The 26,220-nt window shown below is 43.0% G+C and overlaps 2 protein-coding genes and 1 long non-coding RNA gene across 6 annotated transcripts in view; 1 reads left to right on the top strand and 2 right to left on the bottom strand.

The window, feature by feature from the left end:
• The window catches only part of HSD17B4 (hydroxysteroid 17-beta dehydrogenase 4), a 244,086-nt gene that overhangs the window by 19,290 nt on the left and 198,576 nt on the right, over positions 1–26,220 (bottom strand). The window lies entirely within an intron of this gene.
• The window catches only part of LOC309622617, a 620,423-nt gene that overhangs the window by 504,331 nt on the left and 89,872 nt on the right, over positions 1–26,220 (top strand). The gene's annotated exons all lie outside the window — the stretch shown is intronic.
• LOC309621803 (protein FAM170A-like) lies at positions 20,205–25,474 on the bottom strand. The gene is given in 6 exon segments (XM_082378399.1): positions 20,205–20,343; positions 20,947–21,003; positions 21,275–21,407; positions 21,410–22,036; positions 22,836–22,976; positions 25,335–25,474. Coding segments are annotated over 5 exon segments (978 nt in total). The 5' UTR covers positions 25,405–25,474; the 3' UTR covers positions 20,205–20,343; positions 20,947–20,996.

The raw sequence follows: 26,220 nt of genomic DNA, 5'->3' as shown, positions 1-26,220 counted from the left end.
TTTTCTTCTCTGATTCCTGTGGCTAAAACTTCCAAAACTATGTTGCATAATAGTGGTGAGAGTGGACAACCTTGTCTTGCTCCTGATCTTAGAGGAAATGGTTTCAGTTTTTCACCACTGAGAACGATGTTGGCTATGGGTTTGTCATATATAGCCTTTATTATGTTGAGGTAAGTTCCCTCTATGCTTGGTTTCTGGAGAGATTTTATCATAAATGGGTGTTGAATTTTGTCGAAAGCTTTTTCTGCATCTATTGAGATGATCATATGGCTTTACTCCTTCAGTTTGTTAATATGATTTATCACATTGATTGATTTGCGTATATTGAAGAATCCTTGCATCCTGGGATAAACCCCACTTGATCGTGGTGTATGATCCTTTTAATGTGCTGTTGGATTCTGTTTGCTAGTATTTTGTTGAAGATTTTTGCATCTATGTTCATCAGTGATATTGGCCTGTAGTTTTCTATCAATGTGACATCTTTGTCTGGTTTTGGTATCAGGGTGATGGTGGCCTCGTAGAATGAGTTTGGGAGTGTTGTTCCTTCTGCTATATTTTGGAAGAGTTTCAGAAGGAGAGGTGTTAGCTCTTCTCTAAATGTTTGATAGATTTTGCCTGTGAAGCCATCTGGTCCTGGGCTTTTGTTTGTTGGAAGATTTTTAATCACAGTCTCAATTTCAGCGCTTGTAATTGGTCTGTTTATATTTTCTATTCCTTCCTGGTTCAGTCTCGGAAGGTTGGGCTTTTCTAAGAATTTGTCCATTTCTTCCAGGTTACCCATTTTATTGGCATAGAGTTTCTTGTAGTAATCTCTCATGATCCTTTGTATTTCTGCAGTGTCAGTTGTTACTTCTCCTTCTTCATTTCTAATTCTGTTGATTTGCATCTTCTCCCTTTCTTTCTTGATGAGTCTTGCTAATGGTCTAACAAATTTGTTTCTCTTCTCAAAGAACCAGCTTTTAGTTTTCCTGATCTTTGCTATTGTTTCCTTCATTTCCTTTTTATTTATTTCTGATCTGATCTTAATGATTTCTTTCCTTTTGCTAACTTTGGTCTTTTTTATTCTTCTTTCTCTAATTGCTTGAGGTGTAAGGTTAGGTTGTTTATTAGAGATTTTTCCTGTTTCTTGAGGTAGAATTGCATTGCTATAAATTTCCCTCTTAGAACTGCTTTTGCTGCATCCCATAGGTTTTGGGTCATCATGTTTTCATTTCACATAACTGATGTGTCTTAGATGCTTAACATGAAAACAAATATTCTAAAATCAGCAGTGCCCTTTTGCTCTTTGTATCACTTCTATATGATATAATTATTTAAACAATACTGTAGCCAATTAATGTGCATAGGGAAAAATGAATCAACCATAAAGAAAACTTAAGTTTTTCTATTATTTAATATCTTTTCATAGAAGGCAACGTGAAAACTTTTTTTTCTCAAGAAAATGATTTCCTATGGGTTCTCCCAGAATCAAACCCAATCATAAACATTCCAGTTCAAATAGTTAATATGAGAAATGGAAGAAACCCCAATAGGAAAGTGAGATAGGGAAGAGAAGGCAAGCATTAAATACTGTGTTATTAGCCAGGTAAGAGTGTGGAAAAGTGGAGGTAATCCACAGAGAAACTCTGGGAAACACAAGCTTCCAACTTGAAGGGCCAGGGAGCTGGGGCATTTAGATACCCACTCCCATCAGTCCTTGGTTGAGGACTGCTGCTGGGAAGCTATTAATTCCTCTCACTTCCTCCCTGCCATCTACACAGGCAGGGCAGACTTCAATAGCTTCAGTAGTTCCGGGGCTGGCAAATGCCAAATAATGGCAGTTTAAAGTTTGCCACATGCACAAAATGGTAGGGTCTAAGAAATATAGGAGGGACATTGAACAAATTGCCAATAGCAGGCAAGTGGCAAATGCAAATTCAGAGGGCGTCACAAGTGATCTTAGCAATTAGAATAGATAATAAGAAACCTCTCTCAACAAGAGCCTGAGATGCACTATTCTTATCATTTGAATAATGAGCGCTGGTTTCCATTTATTAAACACTGCTTATGTGACAGGTACTGTACCAATGGCCCAACGTCCATCATCTCATTTAACGCCCACACCAATCCTATTATTACATCACCAGTTTATAGATGAGGAAGTTGGACTCAGAGGGATTAAGTAATTTACTGAAGTAACAGACACCAGCCCAGGTCTCTCAGTTGCCAAAATATTATCTCCTTCTGCCTCCCACTGTTTTCAAAGTCCCTATATGGACAGATATATTTTCTTCAGCTTAAGCATGTCATTAGCTCTGGAAATTCTATCTAGAAAACATCACAGTCCCCCCCTTTCAGAGAAAGACCTGTGTCTTCACATCTTTGAAATTCCAGCCTGTGTACCAAAAATGGAGAGACTTCCCACCTGGTGCCCCTGCCATTTTTGCCACATGGACTTTTACAAGAAGCTCTCATTTAGTGCTCTGCACCTGCCCCTTGGTGGTTAGCACTTTCAAAGAGCTGCAGGCTCCATGAATTACAAAACCATCTCTGCTTCTATTTCCTTTCCCGTCTGATTTCCATTTGCTCTGCCTGGTCATGGATGGGAAGTTTCTTTTTTTGTAGCATCATTCCACTCTGACTTTTCTTTCACCTCTTCACACTCCACATTCCATCAAGTGGCAATTTTATTCTAAGATCACCAGTTAGAACTTTAAAATAGATTTTCAAAGAATATCTGACTGTTAGAACTTCAAATACCTCAAATATAACCATTTTCTTCAATAAACCTAAATACGAATCTATTTTAAATAGCATTTTGAGCAAAATACTAATTCATACTCACTTGTATTAGTCCCTTTTTACTCCTGAGTCTCCAAGTCATTCTTAAAACCTTCAAACTTTAAGTCCTCTAATGCTATCACAGCACATTTTTAATTATTGGTATCAAAAGAAAGGGACTATCATAGGGGAAAAGAATTCTATGTTACTTTACCAGCTTAATTTCTACACAAAAGCTTTGAAGTAATCAACAAAAAGAAGAAATGTGAATCCAAATAAGCCACAAATTAGGAAGACAGTCCAAGAATTAACAATGAAGATCAAATCCAAGTACAACAAATCCCATGGAGAATACCGATACGTTTTGCCGTAGTGACATTTCATGGTTAATTGGTGGTTTGTTAAAGATTACATTTCCAAGATCAAAAGGAGTAATGATAAAACACACTCAGAAATGGAAAGCAAGAGGGCTCTATAAACAGTAGCTGTTTGGAAATTATAATGGTACTAAATGACTACTAAGGAAGATAAACAGCTTATCACTTCTCAGGGAATATTGTAACTTTCAAACCACAGAGTGTTGTGGGCAGAATTTGATCAAAGGTCTCTAGAGTACACTTTCATCCTCATGAGGTTGGGGTCAGGAAGAGGAGAAGGTAAAGAGGACCAGGAGCTATAAGACTGTGAGTTGGAAAGGCCTATAGCGGTCATCTACTTCCAGCATCCTGCCCCAGAATTCCTCAAATTCCAATTTTTCCCATAAGCTGTTATTTCCATCCAGGTGTTACATGTGCCAGACCCCTTTTCTACAGCAATGGCCCTTTCAGGTCTTGAGGTAATTTAAAATAATACAAAGAAAAATCTGCCTTGCAGAATCTTAGGAGATTTCACTGATTTCACATTGCTCTTAATGGAACGAAGGCATGGCATCATCTGCCTAGCCTCATATAAAAAAGGAGGAAAAAAGCAAAACACACTCATTGCCCCGCTGAATCTGGTGACCTACATAGTCCCATGTGTGACACTGGTCCCACATAGAAAAATTTGAGTTTACTGTCCACGCTGATGCTCAGTTAAACCCACCCTATACACAGTCACCTAAGTGACTTTTCTAGAACACAATCTGATGGAGTCACTCCTCTGCCTTCACCTTCAATGAATCCTCATTGCCTACAGAACAAAGTCTAAATGACAGAGCCCTGCCTCTCTTTCCAGCCATATCTCCTAGCAACCCCCTTTCTCAGAGTTCATGCCCCAGCCATGCTGAAGAACATACAATATTCTCTCTATCTTAAGGATATTGTACAGAGTGGTCCCTCTGCCTGAAACTTTCTTTCTTCCTTCCATCTTTGCCTGGGAAGATCCTGGAAAGTTTCTACTCACCCTGCTGATCTCCACTATCACTTCCTTCAAGAAGTCCCTCTGGGTCTCCGATTCTCTACCTCCACCACTGGGCTTAGTTAAATTTACCCTCCTGTTTACACCCACAAAGACCCACTTCCTCTATCAAATGACTTATTTCCTATGTTGTAATTACCTATTTCTTTATCAGTCTCTCTGACTGAATTATACACTCCTTAAAGACTGAGAATTTGTTTTCTTCACTATCGCATCTCAAAACCTAACAGAGTAACTGACACATGACAGAAACTCAGAAAATACGAGTTGGATGAATGAATGAATGAACGAATGAAAAACGCATTGACCAGCTGTATGAGGTCAATCTGTAGTCCATCCCTCCCTCTCTTACCTGCAACCAAAACCAAAGCCCAGTATTTCTGGTGGTCTTCCCTGGTCCTGGAGCATTTGTGAAATTACAGCAGCATCGTTCCCATCCCAGACACCTCCACTTCCAATAATTTGTTCTCCTTGGCTATAGGAACACCAGTTACCTAAATTTCGCCCGTCTTCTCTCACCACGTCCAAAATCCTCTGAGCCAGAAGCAGCAGCTTCCCTTCCCAATGCTAGGACAGGCCACGAAACAGATGATAATCCCTTTGCACATTTCAAGGAAAAGCACCAAGGGAACAGTAACTGGGAAATGCCACTGACAGCTCAAAATATCCACGGCATTTCTAAAGCCTCGGCACTGCTCTCGCTCTGTGAATGAAAGTCCAAAAAGCACATCAGAGAACGTTCATTGTCGTAAACAAGCTCCACCTTTGAAACACAATCTAGATAGAACCAAATATAAAAGCCTGCACAATGGATGAAGCCAAGGTCTCCTCCATGATTTCCCTTCTGACAACCCTACTGTCTCCTCAACCATGAAAGGTGAACTTGAAACTCAGGACCTTGCCTTGTCACCAGAAACATCCAAGCTTGGATCAGTCTTTCTGAGACCAGATATTTGCTCTGTGAACTATTAGAGACTTGTCACATACACAGAAGTATAACAGGATTATTTCTGTCTTCCTGGGGACCTGAAGTCTTTCACATTGCTCCTGTTAAAACTCTCAGAACAGCAAAACTTTACCTACAAAGGGTTAAAGCTATGACACTCCCAATTTTCACAAACCTCCTCATCTCTTGTGAGTCACATGCAGCCAATTCCAGGAATTGGAAACATGGTTGTGAGGATGAAACTGACTTTGGGGTCCCCCTTGGATATGGTCTTCCAGACTTACCAAAAGGCCATTAAGAGGAAGGTTTACCCCACCTCAGGGAAACCCGAGGAAGTACTTGCAGTCAAGGGCTGGCCATGGCTTCTGAGCTACATCCAAAAAGAATTTCATACTGTACCTGGATCTGCTGAAGCAATTTCTGACTGTCCGAGAGCCAGCATGTACCGTTCCTGAACTGCCTCCATTGTGGATCATCGGTAGGGCTGTCAGATTTAGTAAATAAAAATACAGGACACCCAGTTAAACTTGAACTTCAGATGAATAATAGTTCATTATTTTTAGTATAAGTATATCCTATGTACTATTTGGGGCATACTTATCTTAAAAATGTACTCATTGTTTTTCTGACATTCATATTTAACTAAACAGCCTATATTTTATCTGTCAACCCTACTCATCAGAAACGATGGAGGCTTATAGAGATCCAAGAGATGCCTCAGAGCACCCTCGACTTCTACTTATATGTCCTGAACAGTGAGCACGAACTTGCCACTCCCTTTAATTGGCTACAATGGACTATATTCTCAATTTTAGAGCTTTTTCTACTTGTCATTGTTATTATCTTCTTTATTTTAAAGAGATGTTTATATTTTTCCAAACTTAATAGCTCATCAAAAAGTATTTGAAAGTTCATAAGACAAGGGAAAAACAACATGATTCTGAAAAGTGAAGGAAACCGCCTGGTGTTTAGTAAAGAAGTATTAGGGAGATTGAAAAAGCCAAACTTAATAAGCAAATCTCTCCAAGGGTGTTTTCATACCTTCATACCCTCCCACACCCTGAAAATATTATTACATCAAGAATGTAGAACTGCTAACCAAATGTAAGGCTTCCATAGGATTCTATCAAACTGAGGATGCTTCTTTACTAAGCAGTGTGTAGACTTGCTGCCCCAGGGACCTTCGCAGTTACAACATAGAGCTCTTCCTTTTGGGATGGAAACAGCAAGCTTTCCTGTGGTCTACACGTTGGCCCCCAAAATACTACACTCCCAATACTTGTCCACTTTAAGTATTTTTCTACATATCTCCATTTTTCTGTTGCTATTTGGACTACATCCTAGACTTGACATTACATAAATTGCATTCAAGAAGCTATTTTTAAAAGTTGGTAGGAAATCTTAAATCTATAGCTTGCAGTCCCTGGCTTACTTTCATCCAGGTGCATAAGGGTTTTCAAAAGTAGTCAGGTTAGTTACCCCATATCACAACCCCACGTTTCTGGCAGAGATATAAAAATGTAACATGATATTTAAGGTCTTAGTTGCAATATCATCAAGCCTCCCAGACACAGGCAATAGAGCAAAATGATTACAGAGGCATGGATTTTGATTTGTTCCAGTGTCTTGGGCAAGTCACTTGGCCTCTGTATTTATTTGTACTTATCTGCACGTATCTGTCACTTGGGGGTAATAATTGTAACTAGTCCATGGGTATGTTGTACAAATTATCTGTACAGTAGTCAGAAGACACCGACACAGAATAAGCACGCCACAGACATTGGCTATTAGCTATTGGAAATATTTCTCCATGAAAAAGATTACTTTATCAGTGGATGACTCGGTGGGAGAGAGTGAATCACAGAATCACAGCATGTTGAAGGTGACCTAGTTCACACTCTATGTGAAAAAAAGAAAAGTGCGTATGTGTAGAAAGTGTCTGAAAGTTTACATAACAAATAGTTAATCATGTTAACTTTGAGGATTAGAATAAATCAGGAAAGGAGTAAAGAAAAACTTGACTGTAATTCAATTTCTTTATCATTTGTGTTTCTACACTGAGACTTTTAATGCACTGGAAGTGTAATTTTTTTTAATGTGGCAGGATAAAGGTTTTCAAGATTTCCTGATACATCCGTATTATTCTTTCAGAATTGCTGGCATTTCTTGCCGTCTTCGGATCTACACCCATTTCAGTCAGTGGGCCATTCTGGACGGAGGAGATAATAGAGCAGAAGTGAAGTGAGAGAAAAGGAGAGAAAAGAGAAAAGATTTTCTCTTTTCTCTTAAAAGAGGAAAGGTCTTTGGAATGGGAACAACTCACAACCAAACTTTGGGGAAAGGATTGGATGGGAAATGAGACAAACATCTTACCCCTGTGATGAGAAGGATTCCTTGGGCTGGATGGAGGGAGGTCGGAGGTGGCTGGACAAGGAAACCAACTAGGAAGAAACACACACAAGTGCAGAGCAAACACCCTGAGGCCACGCAGCCTGACTCCATGCAAACATGTGTCCAACAGCCAGCCCTTCCCCTGTGGCTCCCCAGCAAGACACGTACCTCGGGGGTACCAACTCATTCTGAGTCCATTATGCCTGCCCATTCATAAACTGCTGTCTAACTTGTGAGGAATAAACTCTAAATGTTTATGAGGAAATTGGGGAAGGAGATTGAAAGGTTACTTAAACGGAAAAAAAAGTTCAGGAAGGCAGGATGGTAGAGAGACAAGAAAAGGACCTTAAAAGATAGAAAGGATTGGCCAAAGAAGAGAAAGAAAAAGAAATGATTCCGAATGGGTTAACCTGCAGCTAGGAAGTTAAGGAAGATTACTGATGTGTGAAGACTATGGAATAAAGTGAATTAAATTTATCAGAAGTTGCTGAGAATACGGTATGAAGCATGATTATCAAATTATGAATTTGCTGCAATGGCATTCTAGGGGGACACTAGGAAGGGGAAGCAAATGTTCATGAGATGACAGTAGCAGGTGGAAAGTTGTTTCAGGGGAAGATCAGTCTTGCAGAGTGTGTATCAGAGGAGGGCAAGTGTGAGCAAGCAATGAAATACTAAGTGTATACGGTTCCTTCATTGAGTGCACCCAGCCCCGTGGTCAGCCTTGAGAACACGCAGGACTTCAGGTACTGGAGCTACTCTGCATTCATCAAGACTTGAGAAAACACCCTTAACTCAGGTCTTCTCTTCAAACTCCATCTTTCCTTCTTGAGCTTCATTTGGCCTCCTCCCTTACCCTCAAGCTGTGGACTAATGCCACAGAGCAAGATGGGTCACTAGTGTCCTCCATCCCCTAGCGACTGTGGTTCACATCAGTGGAGTACCAAAGGCAATAACCAAGTAACAGACACAAGAGTGTATGAACAAGAAGAGATTCTGATAAGGCTTTCTGTGACAGTGTGGACCAAGTCGGCTGTATATGCCTGCTATCACCTTAATTATGAGCATCCTTAGGGGAGAAGTTCTCAGAAGGCACAGCCTGGCTCTCTAGAGGTTCTGCGTCCTCACACCCCACTCGAAGACCTCAGTTACAGCTTCGGCCCCCAACATCTCTCCCTCTGCCTACTCACAGTTTTGGAAGTCTTTCCTCCACATTTCTCTTGAGAGATGGAGGAGGAGGAGGAGGTTCAGGCCAGCTCAGACTCCCCTAGGAGTCTCCCAGCAGGATGCCTATCATTAACCTCCCATCTTCTAGGAAGCTCCTACGGTCTCCACATTTGGGGGAGTTTTCATTTCACCTGTGCTTCAAATTGCTGGCTGGAGATGGCCTGTTGGAAGGTGGCTTAAAGCAAGTAGGAATCCTTCGGGCCGCCAGGACTTTCTCGACTGTCAGACATCTTCCAGGATATTCTAAGAAACACTGTTTGTTCTAGAGAAGGGAGGGAAACAATCCATTTGTCCAATAATGCTTGAATGGAAGATAAATGATGCTATACGCATGTGATGAAATAATATAAAACAGTCAAAGATAAAAGACCTAGATCTATATGGATTGGCATGGATAAATCTTGAAAACATAATATTGATTGAAAGAAAATAAGATAAAGAATGTTAGATTATGATAACAGTTATGTAAGTATTTAAATATTTAAATCAATTCAACATATTGCTTGTATATACATAGATGCTAGAAAATAAACTGTATCCAAAGAACACATTATTTATATTTAATAAGCTCATTTATCTAGGAAACCCAAAACACACCCACAGATAAACTATTAGGAACTATTAAGACAGTTCAACAAGGCAGACAGATACAAGATCAATACATTTTAAAACTCAGTCAGGCTCCTCTACACTGGCGAAAACAAATTAGAAACTGTAAAAGAAAATAAGAAAAAAATAAGATATTAAATATAGTCACAAGAGGAGATTAGGACAAGATGGCAGAGTAGAAGGACATGCTCTCACTCCCTCTGGCGAGAAAACCAGAATCACAACTAGCTGCTGGACAATCATCGACAGGAGGACGCTGGAACTCACCAAAAAAGTTACCCCACATCCAAAGACAAGGGAGAAGCCACAATGAGACGGTAGGAGGGGAGCAATCAGAGTAAAATCAAATCCCATAACTGCTGGGTAGGCGACTCACGGACTGGTGAATACTTACACCACAGAAATCCACCCAATGGAATGAAGGTTCTGAGCCCCACGTCAGGCTTCCCAACCTGGGGGTCCGGCAACAGGAGGAGGAATTCATAGAGAATCAGACTTTGAAGCCTAGTGAGAATTGATTGCTGGACTTCAACAGGACTGGGGGAAACAGAGACCCCACTCTTGGAGGGCACACACAAAATAGTGTGTGCATCGGGACCCAGGGGAAGGAGCAGTGACCCCAGGGGAGACTGAACCAGACCTACCTGCTGGTGTTGGAGGGTCTCCTGCAGAGGCGGGGGGTGGCTCTGTTTCACCGTGGGGATAAGGACACTGGCTGCGGAAGTTCTGGGAAATACTCCTTGCATTGAGCCCTCCCAGAGTCTGTTATTAGCCCCACCAAAGAGCCCAGGTAGGCTCCAGTGTTGGCTTGCCTCAGGCAAAACAACCAACAGGGAGGGAACCCAGCCCCACCCATCAGCAGTCAAGTGGATTAAACTATTACGGAGCTCTGACCACCACAGCAACAGTCAGCTCTACCCACCACCAGAGCCTCCCATCAAGCTTCTTAGATAGATAGCCTCAACCACCAGAGGGCAGACAGCAGAAGCAAGAAAAACTACAATTCTGCAGCCTGTGGAACAAAAACCACATTCACAGAAAGACAGACAAGATGAAAAGGCAGAGGGCTATATACCAGATGAAGGAACAAGATAAAACCCCAGAAAAACAACTAAATGAAGTGGAGACAGGCAACCTTCCACAAAAGGAATTCAGAATAATGATAGTGAAGATGATCCAGGACCTCGGAATAAGAATGGAGACAAAGATCGAGAAGATGCAAGAAATGTTTAACAAAGACCTAGAAGAATTAAAGAACAAACAAACAGAGATGAACAATACAATAACTGAAATGAAAACTACACTAGAAGGAATCAATAGCAGAATAACTGAGGCAGAAGAACGGATAAGTGACCTGGAAGACAGAATGGTGGAATTCACTGCTGCGGAACAGAATAAAGAAAAAAGAATGAAAAGAAATGAAGACAGCCTAAGAGACCTCTGGGACAACATTAAACGCAACAACATTCGCATTATAGGGGTCCCAGAAGGAGAAGAGAGAGAGAAAGGACCCGAGAAAATATTTGAAGAGATTATAGTCGAAAACTTCCCTAACATGGGAAAGGAAATAGCCACCCAAGTCCAGGAAGCGCAGCGAGTCCCATACAGGAAAAACCCAAGGAGAAACACGCCGAGACACACAGTAATCAAATTGGCAAAAGTGAAAGACAAAGAAAAATTATTGAAAGCAGCAAGGGAAAAACGACAAATAACATACAAGGGAACTCCCATAAGGTTAACAGCTGATTTCTCAGCAGAAACTCTACAAGCCAGAAGGGAGTGGCATGATATACTTAAAGTGATGAAAGGGAAGAACCTATAACCAAGATTACTCTACCCGACAAGGATCTCATTCAGATTTGATGGAGAAATCAAAAGCTTTACAGACAAGCAACAGCTAAGAGAATTCAGCACCACCAAACCAGCTCTACAACAAATGCTAAAGGAACTTCTCTAAGTGGGAAACACAAGAGAAGAAAAGGACCTACAAAAACAAACCCAAAACAATTAAGAAAATGGTCATAGGAACATACATATCGATAATTACCTTAAACGTGAATGGATTAAATGCTCTAACCAAAAGACACAGGCTGGCTGAATGGATACAAAAACAAGACCCATCTATTTGCTCTCTACAAGAGACCCACTTCAGACCTAGGGACACATACAGACTGAAAGTGAGGGGATGGAAAAAGATATTCCATGCAAATGGAAATCAAAAGAAAGCTGGAGTAGCTATACTCATATCAGATAAAAAAGACATTAAAATAAAGAAGGTTACAAAGGACAAGGAAGGACACTACATAATGATCAAGGGATCAATCCAAGAAGAAGATATAACAATTATAAATATATATGCATCCAACATAGGAGCACCTCAATACATAAGGCAACTGCTAACAGCTATAAAAGAGGAAATCGACAGTAACACAATAATAGTGGAGGACGTTAACACCTCACTTACACAAGTGGACAGATCATCCAAAATGAAAATAAATAAGAAAACAGAAGCTTTAAATGACACAATAGACCAGATAGATTTCATTGATATTTATGGGACACTCCATCCAAAAACAGCAAATGACACTTTCTTCTCAAGTGCGCACAGAACATTCTCCAGGATAGATCACATCTTGGGTCACAAATCAAGCCTCAGTAAATTTAAGAAAATTGAAATCATATCAAGCATCTTTTCTGACCACAACGCTATGAGATTAGAAATGAATTACAGGGAAAAAACCGTAAAAAACACAAACACATGGAGGCTAAACAATACGTTACTAAATAACCAAGAGATCACTGAAGAAATCAAAGAGGAAATCAAAAAATACCTAGAGACGAATGACAATGAAAACACGATGATCCAAAACCTATGGGATGCAGCAAAAGCACTTTTAAGAGGGAAGTTTACAGCTATACAAGCCTACATCAAGAAACAAGAAAAATCTCAAGTAAACAATCTAACCTTACACCTAAAGGAACTAGAGAAAGAAGAACAAACAAAACCCAAAGTTAGCAGAAGGAAAGAAATCATAAAGATCAGAGCGGAAATAAATGAATAGAAACAAAGAGAACAATACCAAAGACCAATGAAACTAAAAGCTGGTTCTTTGAGAAGATAAACAAAATTGATAAGCCATTAGCCAGACTCATCAAGAAAAAGAGGGAGAGGACTCAAATCAATAAAATTAGAAATCAAAAAGGAGAAGTTACAACAGACACCACAGAAATACAAAGCATCCTAAGAGACTACTACAAGCAACTCTATGCCAATAAAATGGACAACCTGGAAGAAATGGAAAAATTCCTAGAAAGGTATAACCTTCCAAGACTGAACCAGGAAGAAACAGAAAATACGAACAGACCAATCACAAGTAATGAAACTGAAACTGTGATTAAAAATCTTCCAACAAACAAAAGTCCAGGACCAGATGGCTTCACAGGTGAATTCTATCAGACATTTAGAGAAGAGCTAACACCCATCCTTCTCAAACTCTTCCAAAAATTTGCAGAGGAAGGAACACTCCCAAACTCATTCTATGAGGCCACCATCACCCTGATACCAAAACCAGACAAAGATACTACAAAAAAAGAAAATGACAGACCAATATCACTGATGAATATAGATGCAAAAATCCTCAACAAAATACTAGCAAACAGAATCCAACAACACATTAAAAGGATCATACTCCACGATCAAGTGGGATTTCTCCCAGGGATGCAGGGATTCTTCAATATACGCAAATCAATCAATGTGATACACCATATTAACAAATTAAAGAATAAAAACCATATGATCATCTCAATAGATGCAGAAAAAGCTTTTGACAAAATTCAACACCCATTTATGATAAAAACTCTCCAGAAAGTGGGCATAGAGGGAACCTACCTCAACATAATAAAGGCCATATATGACAAACCCACAGCAAACATCATTCTCCATGGTGAAAACCTGGAAGCGTTTCCTCTAAGATCAGGAACGAGACGAGGATGTCCACTCTCACCACTATTATTCAACATAGTTTTGGAAGTCCTAGCCACGTCAATCAGAGAAGAAAAAGAAATAAAAGGAATACAAATTGGAAAAGAAGAAGTAAAACTGTCACTGTTTGCAGATGACATGATATTATACATAGGGAATCCTAAAGATGCCACCAGAAAACTACTAGAGCTAATCAATGAATTTGGTAAAGTTGCAGGATACAAAATTAATGCACAGAAATCTCTTGCATTCCTATACACTAATGATGAAAAATCTGAAAGAGAAATTATGGAAACACTCCCATTTACCATTGCAACCAAAAGAATAAAATACCTAGGAATAAACCTACCTAGGGAGACAAAAGACCTGTATGCAGAAAACTATAAGACACTGATGCAAGAAATTAAAGATGATACCAACAGGTGGAGAGATATACCATGTTCTTGGATTGGAAGAATCAATATTGTGAAAATGACTATACTGCCCAAAGCAATCTACAGATTCAATGCAATCCCTATCAAATTACCAATGGCATTTTTTACGGAACTAGAACAAATCATCTTAAAATTTGTATGGAGACACAAAAGACCCCGAATAGCCAAAGCAGTCTTGAGGGAAAAAAACAGAGCTGGAGGAATCAGACTCCCTGACTTCAGACTATACTACAAAGCTACAGTAATCAAGACAATATGGTACTGGCACAAAAACAGGAACACAGATCAATGGAACAAGATAGAAAGCCCAGAGATAAACCCACACACCTATGGTCAACTAATCTATGACAAACGACGCAAAGATATACAATGGAGAAAAGACAGTCTCTTCAATAAGTGGTGCTGGGAAAACTGGACAGCTACAGGTAAAAGAATGAAATTACAACACTCCCTAACACCATACACAAAAATGAACTCAGAATGGATTCGAGACCTAAATGTAAGACCGGACACTATAAAACTCTTAGAGGAAAACATAGGAAGAACACTCTTTGACATAAATCACAGCAAGATCTTTTTTGATCCACCTCCTAGAGTAATGGAAATACAAACAAAAATAAACAAATGGGACCTAATGAAACTTAAACGCTTTTGCACAGCAAAGGAAACCATAAACAAGACGAAAAGACAACACTCAGAAAGGGAGAAAATATTTGCAAACGAATCAATGGACAAAGGATTAATCTCCAAAATATATACACAGCTCATTCAGCTCAATACTAAAGAAACAAACACCCCAATCCAAAAATGGGCAGAAGACCTAAATAGACATTTCTCCAAAGAACACATACAGATGGCCAAGAAACACATGAAAAGATGCTCAACATCACTAATTATTAGAGAAATGCAAATCAAAACTACAATGAGGTATCACCTCACACCAGTTAGAATGGGTATCATCAGAAAATCTACAAACAACAAATGTTGCAGAGGGTGTGGAGAAAAGGGAACCCTCTTGCACTGTTGGTGGGAATGTAAATTGATACAGCCACTATGGAGAACAATATGGAGGTTCCTTAAAAAACTAAAAATAGAATTACCATATGACACAGCAATCCCACTACTGGGCATATACCCAGAGAAAACCGTAATTCAAAAAGACGCATGCACCCCAATGGTCATTGCAGCACTATTTACAATAGCCAGATCATGGAAGCAACCCAAATGCCCATCGACGGGCGAATGGATGAAGAAGATGTGGTATATATATACAATGGAATATTACTCAGCCATAAAAAGGAACGAAGTTGAGTCATTTGTTGAGACGTGGAGGGATCTAGAGACTGTCATACAGAGTGAAGTAATTCAGAAAGAGAAAAGCACATATCGTATATTAACGCATGTATGTGGAACCTAGAAATATGGTACAGATGAGCCGGTTTGCAGGGCAGAAGTTGAGACACAGATGTAGAGAACAGACATATGGACACCAAGGGGGGAAAACTGCGGTGGGGTGGGGATGGTGGTGTGCTGAATTGGGCGATTGGGATTGACATGTATACACTGATTTGTATAAAATTGATGACTAATAAGAACCTGCAGTATAAACAAACAAACAAAACAACTAATACTAAACTTTCATTGGGTTAACTATATGGAAATACGTTAATATAAATGTTTCAGACATTACGTGAAATTTCTAAAAATCTTGTATGTTCTGGTATAATGTCATAAGTCATAATTCTAGTTATTACTTTAAAACGTATATCTCAGAAAAAACTAAATTTCCTTGTCAATTGCACTATTATGAACTTTCATCAAATCTTTAACCATGGTCCTTTTTAAGTCTTTTGTCAGTTACAGACACTTCTGGGTGTACTCTGATGCTTTTGCAAATATGTTCCTATAAAAGGGTTTCATCTCCAAGGAATTCATAGAAAACACTCTGACAAGTACAGGTTTCTGGTAACTGTACTGCTGAACTGAATGAATAAGCATTTTCAGAACTCTAATGAAAAACTGATGAACTCATGAAAGTGCTAACAAAAGATCAAGATGAAAAAGAAAATTAATTACATCGGACTGAGTGAACTGATGAGGATGATTATAATTTTTGTGACTTTCTGTTTGAATTAATAAAAAAAATCCCACAAGGACTCAGAGGCAAAGAATATAGAAATCAATTTTCACTGCAAAGTAAAGGAGCTGTTACAGTGGAGGATTACTGGACTGAATGTCAATATTATGACATAGTATGAGTGTGTTTCGTGTTTGGTAATTGCAATCATTGTTGCTTTTGTTGTGGTCATCCATTTACAATGCTTGGTGTCTGTCTATTTATCTCTTGTAAAAATAAAATACAGTGTGCGTGTGTGGGGAAAGAAAAAAAAAAAAAAAAGAAAGGCGAACTCATAGAAACCGAGAGTGGAAAAGTGGTTGCCAGTGGCTGGTGGTGGGGGAAATAGGGAGAGGTTGGTAAAAGTAAAAGGGTATAAATTTTCAGCTATGAGATGAATAAGGCCTGAGGATCTAACGTAAAACGTGGTGACTCTAGTTAATAGCACTGTATAGTGTAATTGAAATTTGCTGAGAGTAGAGCTTAAATGTTCTCCCACACACCGAAAAGGTAAATATGTGAGGTGATGGATATGGTAATTAACTCACTGGGGGAGTTAATGTATACGTATTACAATATATACGTATACAATGTATACGTATATCAAATCAGCACGTATGCTTTAAGTATCTTACGATTTTATTTGTCAACTAGACCTCAGTAAGGCTGAGGTGGAAAAAAGAACAGACACATGGGAGGGAGCCACAGGTGAGTGGGGGAGGAGCCTTCCAGGCAGAGTCCAAAGGTGCTCTAGGTAGAGGCCTAGAGGGTTTTGAGATAAGACGTGAGAGATAACGAAGGCATCAGCCATGCAAAGAGCCAGGGCAGAGGGCCCTGGGCAGAGGGAACAGCGTGAGGTGTGTTCAAGGAACAGAGAGGGTCCAACCAGGAAAGCAGCGTGGGCAGCTTTTGGTGGGGATCCTCCTCTGCCCTCTCCCCTTGGGCGGAAAGACTCGCTCCCTCTCCAGAGTGTCCTCACTGACGGAGCTCCAGCCACATTAAATAACAGTTAGTCTAGTAAGAAAGACAGTATTTTACTATCCCCAGCAACCGCTCAGTGCGTGGAGCTTAGTAGGTGTCTGTAAGATGAGTGTTTGTTGACTGACTGACTGATGGACTGACTGGTAGACGGCAGGCTACTTCTATCTGACTACAGACAGCCTAAGAGGAATAATGTCTGGCTCTAGCTTTACTCTCTGCTCTTGATATTTTCCCTTGTGAGAGCCTATTCCCCTGAGGCAGAAAGCAGCCAAGACACCAGCATATTCCTCCCTTTGAGCGTCCTGCCCGTGGCTGGAGGAAAGGCAGCAGGTGTACGCACTCCTGTGTGGAGTTTCTCTCCTGCCCAAGCGGCAGTCATGACCCCACCTCAGTCCTGCCCTTGTTCCAGGGTTTTCTGCCTCTTCCGGTCCTACCACCCCTCAAACCGCCAGCTCCTGCCCCTTCCCTGCCTCTTACTGGTGACCAGCTTTTACTGCACAGAGGAGGCAGAAGCCACTGGAGGGAAGCCCACAGCCCCTCTCCCGCCCCCTCCTCTGCGCTCTGCCTCAGTCCCCTCTCCCTCTGGTACCGGAGAGGGACCTCCGGCCCGGGTCCCCATCTCCTCTCTCAGTGCTTAACACACCAGCAACTCTCCCCTCTCCACTGCAACCTTCCACCGCCACACAAACATGGTCTTATTTCTTCTCTTTAAAAGACAACGACCCTCTCCTAGCCCACTTCCCTCCCAGGTGTTGCCCCATTTCTCCTCCCCTTTGCAGCCCCGTCCTCGAAAAGCTGCGTGTAATTCTGTGAGGGAACGAAACCGCCCGCCTCGGCCCCGCACGACGATGACCACTTGCCTGAGGCGTCTCACAACAGGAGGTCCCGACACGGAACACGGTGCTGCCGAGGAAAACTAACCAGCAGGACGCGGGAGGGGCCAGAAGACAGCGGAGACGACCAACGTCGCAGAGCCCTTCGCACTGGAATCCATCTTGGCTGAGAGAAGCGCGCGCCACCCGGAAGGACCCTGAGGCCGACTACAGGCCAAGCAAGGTGATGGGCCGGAGGCAACCCGGAAACTAACCGCATTACCGGGAAGCCCGAGACTGCGAGGCACGTGGCAGAGCAGTCCGCCTGGGTTCCCTAACCCTGCTGCCCTCCGCCCGGGCGCTCCTTCCCAATAAAGCCTCTTGCTGTGTCAGCAATTAAAAAAAAAAAAAAAAAAAAAAAAAGTCACAAGAGCTATATAAATTATTTAGAGTTAAGCATATGTAAAAGTAAATATAACTAACAAACTGAGTATGACCAATTAAACTCTGCCCAACCCAAGGATTAAAAAAACTGCTCTTACTTTATGAGAACAGACCCTCTTCTTAAGTAGAAGATCAGTAAGTTAGAGTGAATCAAAGAAACACAGCATTTGAAAAGTCAGCTAGTCCAAGCCTCTTGATCACACATACAGAAGCTGAAGCCCAGATAGGTTGAGTTACTTGGTAAAGGGCCCGATGTCCTGACTCAAGGACTAGCATTTTTCACTAATTCATAAGACACAATCAAATTCAGTACCTTGGAAAGAGATGGGGAAAAAATGAAGAAATCAACCATAGACTTACTCATCTTTAAGTAGAGAAATAGCCATGACAATATTACAGGTATTGAGGGAAAATTGAAGTGCAGAGTTTAAAATGTCAATAATCCACAGGGAAACGGGAGACTATTTAAAATATTAATATTAACTCTCTATCTAAAAGACATTAAAAGATCTCCAATCAAAATGTTAATTTTAGAATAGATATGGTATGATACAATTTATAAATCAAAAATACTTAGAAGAAACACAACCTGGTTAACAGGTAAAGTCACAAGGCAATTGCAGGAGAAAAAGAGTATCTTTCTCGAAATGTCCATCAATAGGGGAATAATTATATTATGATCTGTCACTAGAAGTAAATAACATTTGCCTAAAAAATGGGATAGACCTACAGCAAAGATTTATACTAAATCTCTATATTAAAGACATCAAAATATCTCCAATCAAAATGTTAATTTTAGAATAGATATGGTATGATATAATTTATAAATAAAAAATCTCTATAAAGCTATAAATCACATATAAAGCACCTACATATGTAAATTCATGGACCAAAAGTCTTGAAATCAGACAGCTAGTGATCAATAATCTCTACAAAAGGAAGTAGTCTTGACAGTGGGGTTGGGGGGTTATGAAGGGGGACTTTTATTGTACTTTTATACATTGTACCCTTTAAAATAATTGTTTTTTTAATTAATTTATTAATTTTTGGCTGCTTGGGGTCTTTGTTGCTGCTAGCGTGCATTCTCTAGTTGCAGTGAGCGGGAGCTACTCTTCACTGTGGTGCACGGGCTTCCCATTGCAGTGGCTTCTCCTGTTGCAGAGCACAAGCTCTAGGCATGCAGGCTTCAGTAGTTGTGGCACAGGGGCTCAGTAGTTGTGGCATGGGGGCTCTAGAGCGCAGGCTCAGTAGCTGTGGTGCACGGGCTTAGTTGCTCTGCGGCATGTGGGATCTTCCCAGACCAGGGCTCGAACCCATGTCCCCTGCATTTGCAGGCAGATTCTTAACCACTGCGCCACCAGGGAAGCCCAATAATTCCGTTTTTTATAAAGAGAATATTCCTAATATTATTCCTAATTTTTAAAAATATATAGTTGGATAACACTATGAAAAATTAACTGATATATTTTTTATTATTTCTCTTTGCTCCCTGGATTTTTTCCCCCATCCAGTCAGCTAGGCACTCTGAGTTCACTGCATTAGGAAGGTAAAGACTCAGCAGAAATGAGGGAGAAAAAAAGAAACTTCTCAGCTTTGGAATGTTAAAAACGGAGGCCACAGTAGAACAGGTGAGAATTCTGTGAACAAAATATAAATCTCATCTCAAATGTAAAAAGTATTCTCTGCACTAGGAGGCAGGAGAAGGAGGGAGGGAAGGACTGAAGGGGAGAAATCAGTGTGGCCAGGGACATGGAAACTGTGCTTGAGGACGACATGCCCAGGAAGAGAATCAGAATCTGGAGGAGATCCAGCCTGCACGTGATCATTGCCTCCAGCCAGCACCCCCATCTCAGACCTCGGGCAATTCACAGAGTGAGTGGGAGTAAGTCAGGAGGGCCACGCACATAGTCTGTGTGGCAAGGGTTGTGGCCATTCCCTATTTGTGAGAAGTCCCCAGCAATTTCCAGGCCTCCTTCTGGAAAGTGCTGGTGGACATCTCTAGTGCTTATGTGAAAGCTTGTTCACGAACCCTGAAAGATACAGATGTAGATGACTGATACACAGATGCATAGATAGATAAATGTAATTAAATGAAACATCCAGGAAAGGTTTGGAAAATGCCCTTTATTGCCTATGATATTTATACTGTCATATGATGTTAGACTGAGTGCTGGGCCCTTCATCCTCCTTCAGACCACTGGCACTCTGTCTGCTACTACTATCCCGAGGGTCCTTTCTTCTCCCTGGAAGGGATAAAACAAATGAGGCAGAACAGGAAGAGACAAGAAGCACCATAAGCTCTGCTGGTCGGGGTTACCCTCCAGCGTTGCCTTAAAGCTCAGAGCCACACACACCACAGTGAGCTTGGCTCCAGATCAGCTTCCGCACAACGAAGGTTCTGGAACATTTCCATATCTCGGGGGACCTCATTTCCACCTGACTCCCTTTCACATTTCCCTTTGTCCCAGAAGGCTAGGTACACTGGTCAGGGTGAGATCTCAGCTCAGGCCACAGGCTCTCAGACCTCAAACTTCTGGTCCTGCGAGGCCCCCTGTCCTCTCTTCAGACCACCCCTGGCTCTCTCTGCCGAGAAGGAGCTGCTGGCAGTACGTCCTCTTAGAGCCTAGGTCCATCATGCAGACCCTGAGAAAACTCCTAGTCAAAACGCTCCACATTCTTGTTTAAGTCAACAGAGGTCAATTCCTTTGGAAGTGCTGGGTGTGTCCCAAGTTGATGCAACTGCAGAGCCATTAGATAAACCAGCACATCTCTGCGGCCCCTTCCCTTACACTCCTCTGGGCCCTCGTGACATAGGCTCAGAAGACTGTGCCAGCCTCAAGCCTTACCTCTTCCAACAGAAGGCCACACCGTCTTCTAGGATCTTGTCCCATGAATCTCAGTTGCTGTGTGGAAATCAAAAGAGAGAAAAACACTTCTTAGCTAAAGAGAATTTCCTGTGGAAGCTGAAAAGCTCAGGGTAAATTCCCACTTACAGTCATGACTTTATTATTACATGACTGGGCCAGAAGCACGGGAGCCGGTTATCTCCCCTTCAGTTCCCCCTGAGGTGCTAAAGCCCCCAACTCTCCCTTATGGAAGCATGAGTCTGGGGTGGAGAGACGGGACTGGCTCGGAGAAGGTACAGCTCCCTCCACAGCCCCAGCCCCTGCTCACTTCCTGTCCTTCGGAGAATGAAACACGCAGCCTGGACATTGGCTCCACGGTCTCCTCGGGCTGAGGTCTTCCCCCGTGGGCTGCTCCTCCTCATTCTCCTTTGCTCCTTGCTTCTCCTCCTCCTCTCCTCCTCCTCCTCCACCTCCTCCTCGGTGGTGCTCTCGGATTCCACATTGCCCATCAGCTGGGCCATGGTGAGATGAAAGACATGGCAGCTGAAGCCCTCCTGGACGCCGTACCGCACGTGCTGCCGGAGGATCTCCAAGGTGGGGAACACGCGGCAGCAGGCCATGCACCTGAAGCCGGCCTCCATGGTCACCAGCCAGTCCGGTGTCTTGGCCCTGGGTCTCTCCTGGACTGCAGCTGACCCTGATGGGCTGTATGGCTCTGCCCTTTCCTCACACTCTTTCTCCTCCCCAGTGGGCTCACTGTCAAACAGGCGGTTTCTGGTGAACACAGCAGAGCGGGGAGAACCTACCCGCACATCCTCAGGAAGGGTCACTTCTTCTATCCTCAGCCGCTTTTCTAGCAAGCCCGAGGGTTTCTCTGTCTCCCAGGAGACAGCTACACCCTTGATCGTCTTCACCCGCATGTAGTATATTTTCATGCCTCTTTCCTCTTTGTTTGTATACAGAGAGGTCTTACTGAATGAAGGGGATGAGAAGGCGACACACTGTGGTGGGGGAGCGGTCTCCTCTTGTTCCTGAACCCGGGCTAGGGGTGCTCTAGGCTGGGGAGTGTCTCGATGTAATCTCCAGATTCCTGGGAAAGGAAATTAAAAACATAATAACATGCGTGGGCCATGCTGGAAGCTGAGGGAGCAGGTGTGGTAGATGAGAGAGTGACATTTGCATGACGTAGCTGTGTCATGAGCTTGGTGTCTGTTGGCTGTAGGATGGAGTGGTGTATCTGGTGTCATCTGTGGGCTTTTCATCTGCGTGTGGGGGGATACTGGAGCGGTGTCTGTATACAGGGGTGTGGAGTATGGTGGTGAGGGCTGTGGTATGTGAGGGATGCGGGTGGATGCGTGTACTACGAGGAGTGTGAGTTTGGGAATATCGGTGGTGCATTACTTGTGGAATGGGGGTGTAGGAGAGGAGCACTGTGGATCACGTGCTTGGGGTTTACGTGTGCACTGAGAATGGCTGTGCCTGGAGAGCGGATGTATGTGTGAGCTGGGTGGACCTCAGCTGGATGGTCCTGCTCTCAGGCTGGAGGTCTATGATGAAGAACTCTGTCCTTCTCTGGAAGCAAAGGCAAAGGCAAACCCTACATTTTCCTCTGAAGATGCTTAATCTGGTCCCTCTGCCCTCCACCTCAAGCCCAGACCTTTCTGGCCCCTGCTCCTTAACTTCCCCACCATGGTGGTACCAGGATTCACACGCCCCCAGACTCAGCTGAGATCCACGCCCTCGTACAGCTCAGCCATCCTGCTCAGGCTCCTCCACAGAGCCCTCAGCGCCTCTGATGACCCTGGGTTTCCTCTCAGCCTCCCTGGGATCTGTGTGCCTCCTGCCTCCCAGCCAAGCAGCCCGTCACCTGAGGAGCCCCGCGCCCTTACCACCGCGGATGAGCTTGCGTGGAGAAGAAGCACAGGAGAAGTATTCAGAGGCAGAGGAGACCTCCCCTGCCCCTGGGCTGCAGCCTTGGGCCACCACAGGGGATCCAAGCCAAGCGGGATCCTCTTGTGACTTCGAGATTCCTGAGGGAGGAATGAAAGGCTCAGGGTGGGTTCCTCAATCCTCTGTCCACAAATATTTACTGACGGTCTGACATGTGTCAGGTGCAGTGAATACACACAGTTGAGAGTGTGGTTCCCAGTGGATACTCCAGTATTTAATTAAAATCAATACTTATTCTGTCAGTGTCTTGTGGGTGATGTGGGCCTAGGTGGTGACTGTGAGTATGTGTGAAGAGTGACTGATGTGTATCAGTTAAGTCTGTGGTAAGTGTGGGGTTGGCGTGGGGAGCACAGTGCAGATGTGTGTATCTGTATCTGTGGCCTCTGTGTGCATGATTTCTGTTCACAAGTCAGGAATTCTGGGACATGTAACTTTTCCTCATCACACGGTGTGGCTTGTATTTATGGTGTGTTTTCATTCATTCAGTCACCAAGGTTCAGTAAGCAGCTACTCCTATGTATCTGGCACTCTTCCATTGTTCTAGTCTCTGGTAATGCTGCACATTCTAGTAGAGGAAGACAAACACTAAACAACAATACAATAAATATATAACACATCAGCTGGCGGTAAGTATATAAGGGTTGCCAGACTTAGCAAACAAAAATACAGGGCACCCGGTTAAAGTTCAATTTCAGATAAACCCAGAATAATTTTGTAGTGTAAGTATTCCCATGCAGTATTTGGTCTTACTTATTTTTCGTGTAAGTATGGCCCATACAACATTTGGGACATACTCATACTGAAAAATTACTTGTTGTTTATCTGGAATTCAAATTTAACTGGACAGCCCATATTTTATCTGGCAACCCTGACATGGGTTAGTGAGACTGTGCTTTACTGTGGTTTGTACAAAGCGGGTCTGGCATCACTAAAGACTGTGTTATAAGTGTGGTGTGTATGACATGTGACTGGTTCTTACAGAGGTATTTAGAGATAGCTGAAGTTAGCTGTGTTTTCGAGAGTTGAGGAGATACATATATATATAGTGTGTGTCATATATATATAGTGTGTGTGTCTATATACATATCTCATCTCCAGCGTTTGGTGTTGGAGGAGAGGATTGTGACACAGGTGGGTTGTATGAGAACGTAGTACAGGAGTGATGCGTGTATATACCTACATGTGCTGTGTGTGGTTTAATAAGGAAGTTATATGTGGGGTGTGTGATATATTTGCTGTATCAGAGTGTACATGGTGTATGAGTTACTGTCTCATAAAACACCCCTAACAAGAATTCTGTATACACTCTTACATACACCGAGTGTCACCCAGGTCCATGCAGGGTGACAAGAACTTTACCATGCAGACTTTATATCTGATGAGCACTCTACCCCCATTCATCCCGCTCTTCTCTCCACTACCGCACACACACACACACACACACACACACACACACACACACACACACACACGGCAACATAGAGAAAAATATTCTGAATGGTCAGGGCAGGGGCAGTCATTGCCTTCCCCAGCCTGTCCCAGCCACTGCCTGAAAATCTGCCTGCTGTCTAGACCTCCACTCCCAGGGCCCATCCTAGTCTCCAGGGCCCTGGGCCTGGTAGGAGCTACTGGGCTCTAATCTGGGGCAGAGGCCTCCAGCTGGAACTCTGGGGTAGGCTCCACTCTGCCCCACTTCCTCACGTGACCACCCCTCTCCCAGGGCAAGCTACTCGCCTACATTTAAGGCACGCAGGCACCACGTGGCCCGTGGCTCTCAAAGCTCCCCGCAGGACCCTGAGGACATCTCTCACCCCCGCCCATGCGGTCTCAGTCTCTGGAAAGCCCTTCCCTTCCCTTGATCTCCTTTGGGAAATTCTTCCTGTCGAAGGAATGAAACCTCCTTGCCTTCAATGACACCATCCCTAGACAAACAATCTCCTTTCGAACTGCATTCCACTTCTCAAGATACTTTTCAACAAGGCCTTCAACTCATGGGGCTTCTCTTTCCACTTTGGTAAAAGGGGCCAAGCAGCTCATGGGTCTCTCTCAGCATCCTTGCATCCTTCACACCCCCCACCTCATGACCCCAGGGGAAGATCAAAGAGAATAAGAGAGAACTCGGGGACTGAGAAAAGCTGCACCTCTAGGTCTGTGCAAGCACGATGCAGCCTGCTGTGAGTCCGACAAAGCTCCAGGCCCGGCAGCCCCAGGAGAGGGTCCTCAGACCAGCGGAGCTGACCTCCCATCTCCCAGGGGCACCTGGCCGTTCTGTGCCGTCTCACACCACAGGGACCCTCCGTGTGGATACAGCAGCATCAGTGAGACAAGGTCTCTCGCACCCTGCTTCACAGGTGACGCGTTCTCAGTCCCCCCCCTTCCTAGAGAAGGCTCAGTTTGGCAGAAACCCATGTGCCCCAGACAAGTTGCCCCCCACATACCTCCTCCCTTCTCCGCAGTTTCCTGGGACTCTTCACTTTCCAGATGTTTCCTCTTTTGTCGCCGTCTCATCGTACCAACTGGAAGATTCCCTTAGAAGATGCCTCACGTCCAACTCCTCCTCTTCCCTACAGGTTGGCCCTTCTTGGCTTTTGGGAAATCCGTTGAAATGATTCAATACAAATAAAAATAGTCAAGTCTCCTAAATGGCTGAAGAACTTGGACCACTTAGTGAACAAGCAGTACTGCCTAGTGCTCACCAGGGCTGTTAAGTTTCAAAAGGTTGCCAGGCCTACAGCAGAATTCTCTAACCTCAATGATGACATCAGAGCATTCCGTGGACCTAGGTTCAACAGTCTCTGCAACAGCACAGACCCCATTTTCAAGAACAACTCCTTTTTCCCAGCAGAACCTTTCCCATGAATTCAACTCTCACATCTTTCAAATGTGGCAGGATACTGAGATGTTAATCTGTTCCTGTTCATTTTTTTCCTTTTCTTCCTTTATTTCACCCTTTCCCTTCTGCATTCAAGTGGGTAGCAGACCCTATGTTCACTGGCCAGTGGAAGAGCCCGGCAGGGCATAGCAGAAATAGCATGCTGATCATCTTGGCTTTTATTTCTAAAATCGCAAACTCCATGGAAAAGAGAGGATACTTGAGCAGAGACATAACAGAAGCAGGTTTTTGAAATTAGGTACTGTCTTGTTGCCCTACTGGAGTGTTGAAATGTGCTAATTAAGTCAGAGAGAGATGTCTGTAAATCCTGGAGGAGCAAAGGCCTCTCAAGTGTGGCTGGAGGGGTAAATGGAGCAAAAATTCTAAAAGGAGATGGCTATAGTGTGCATACAAGCAGAATCATGGCAACCTGTCCCACGCATGGCACCAGA

The sequence above is a fragment of the Balaenoptera borealis genome, assembly GCF_965194805.1.
Source record: "Balaenoptera borealis genome assembly, chromosome: 2".
In the NCBI taxonomy this organism is placed as follows: Eukaryota; Metazoa; Chordata; class Mammalia; order Artiodactyla; family Balaenopteridae; genus Balaenoptera; species Balaenoptera borealis.
This window is presented reverse-complemented; position numbering and strand designations above follow the sequence as displayed.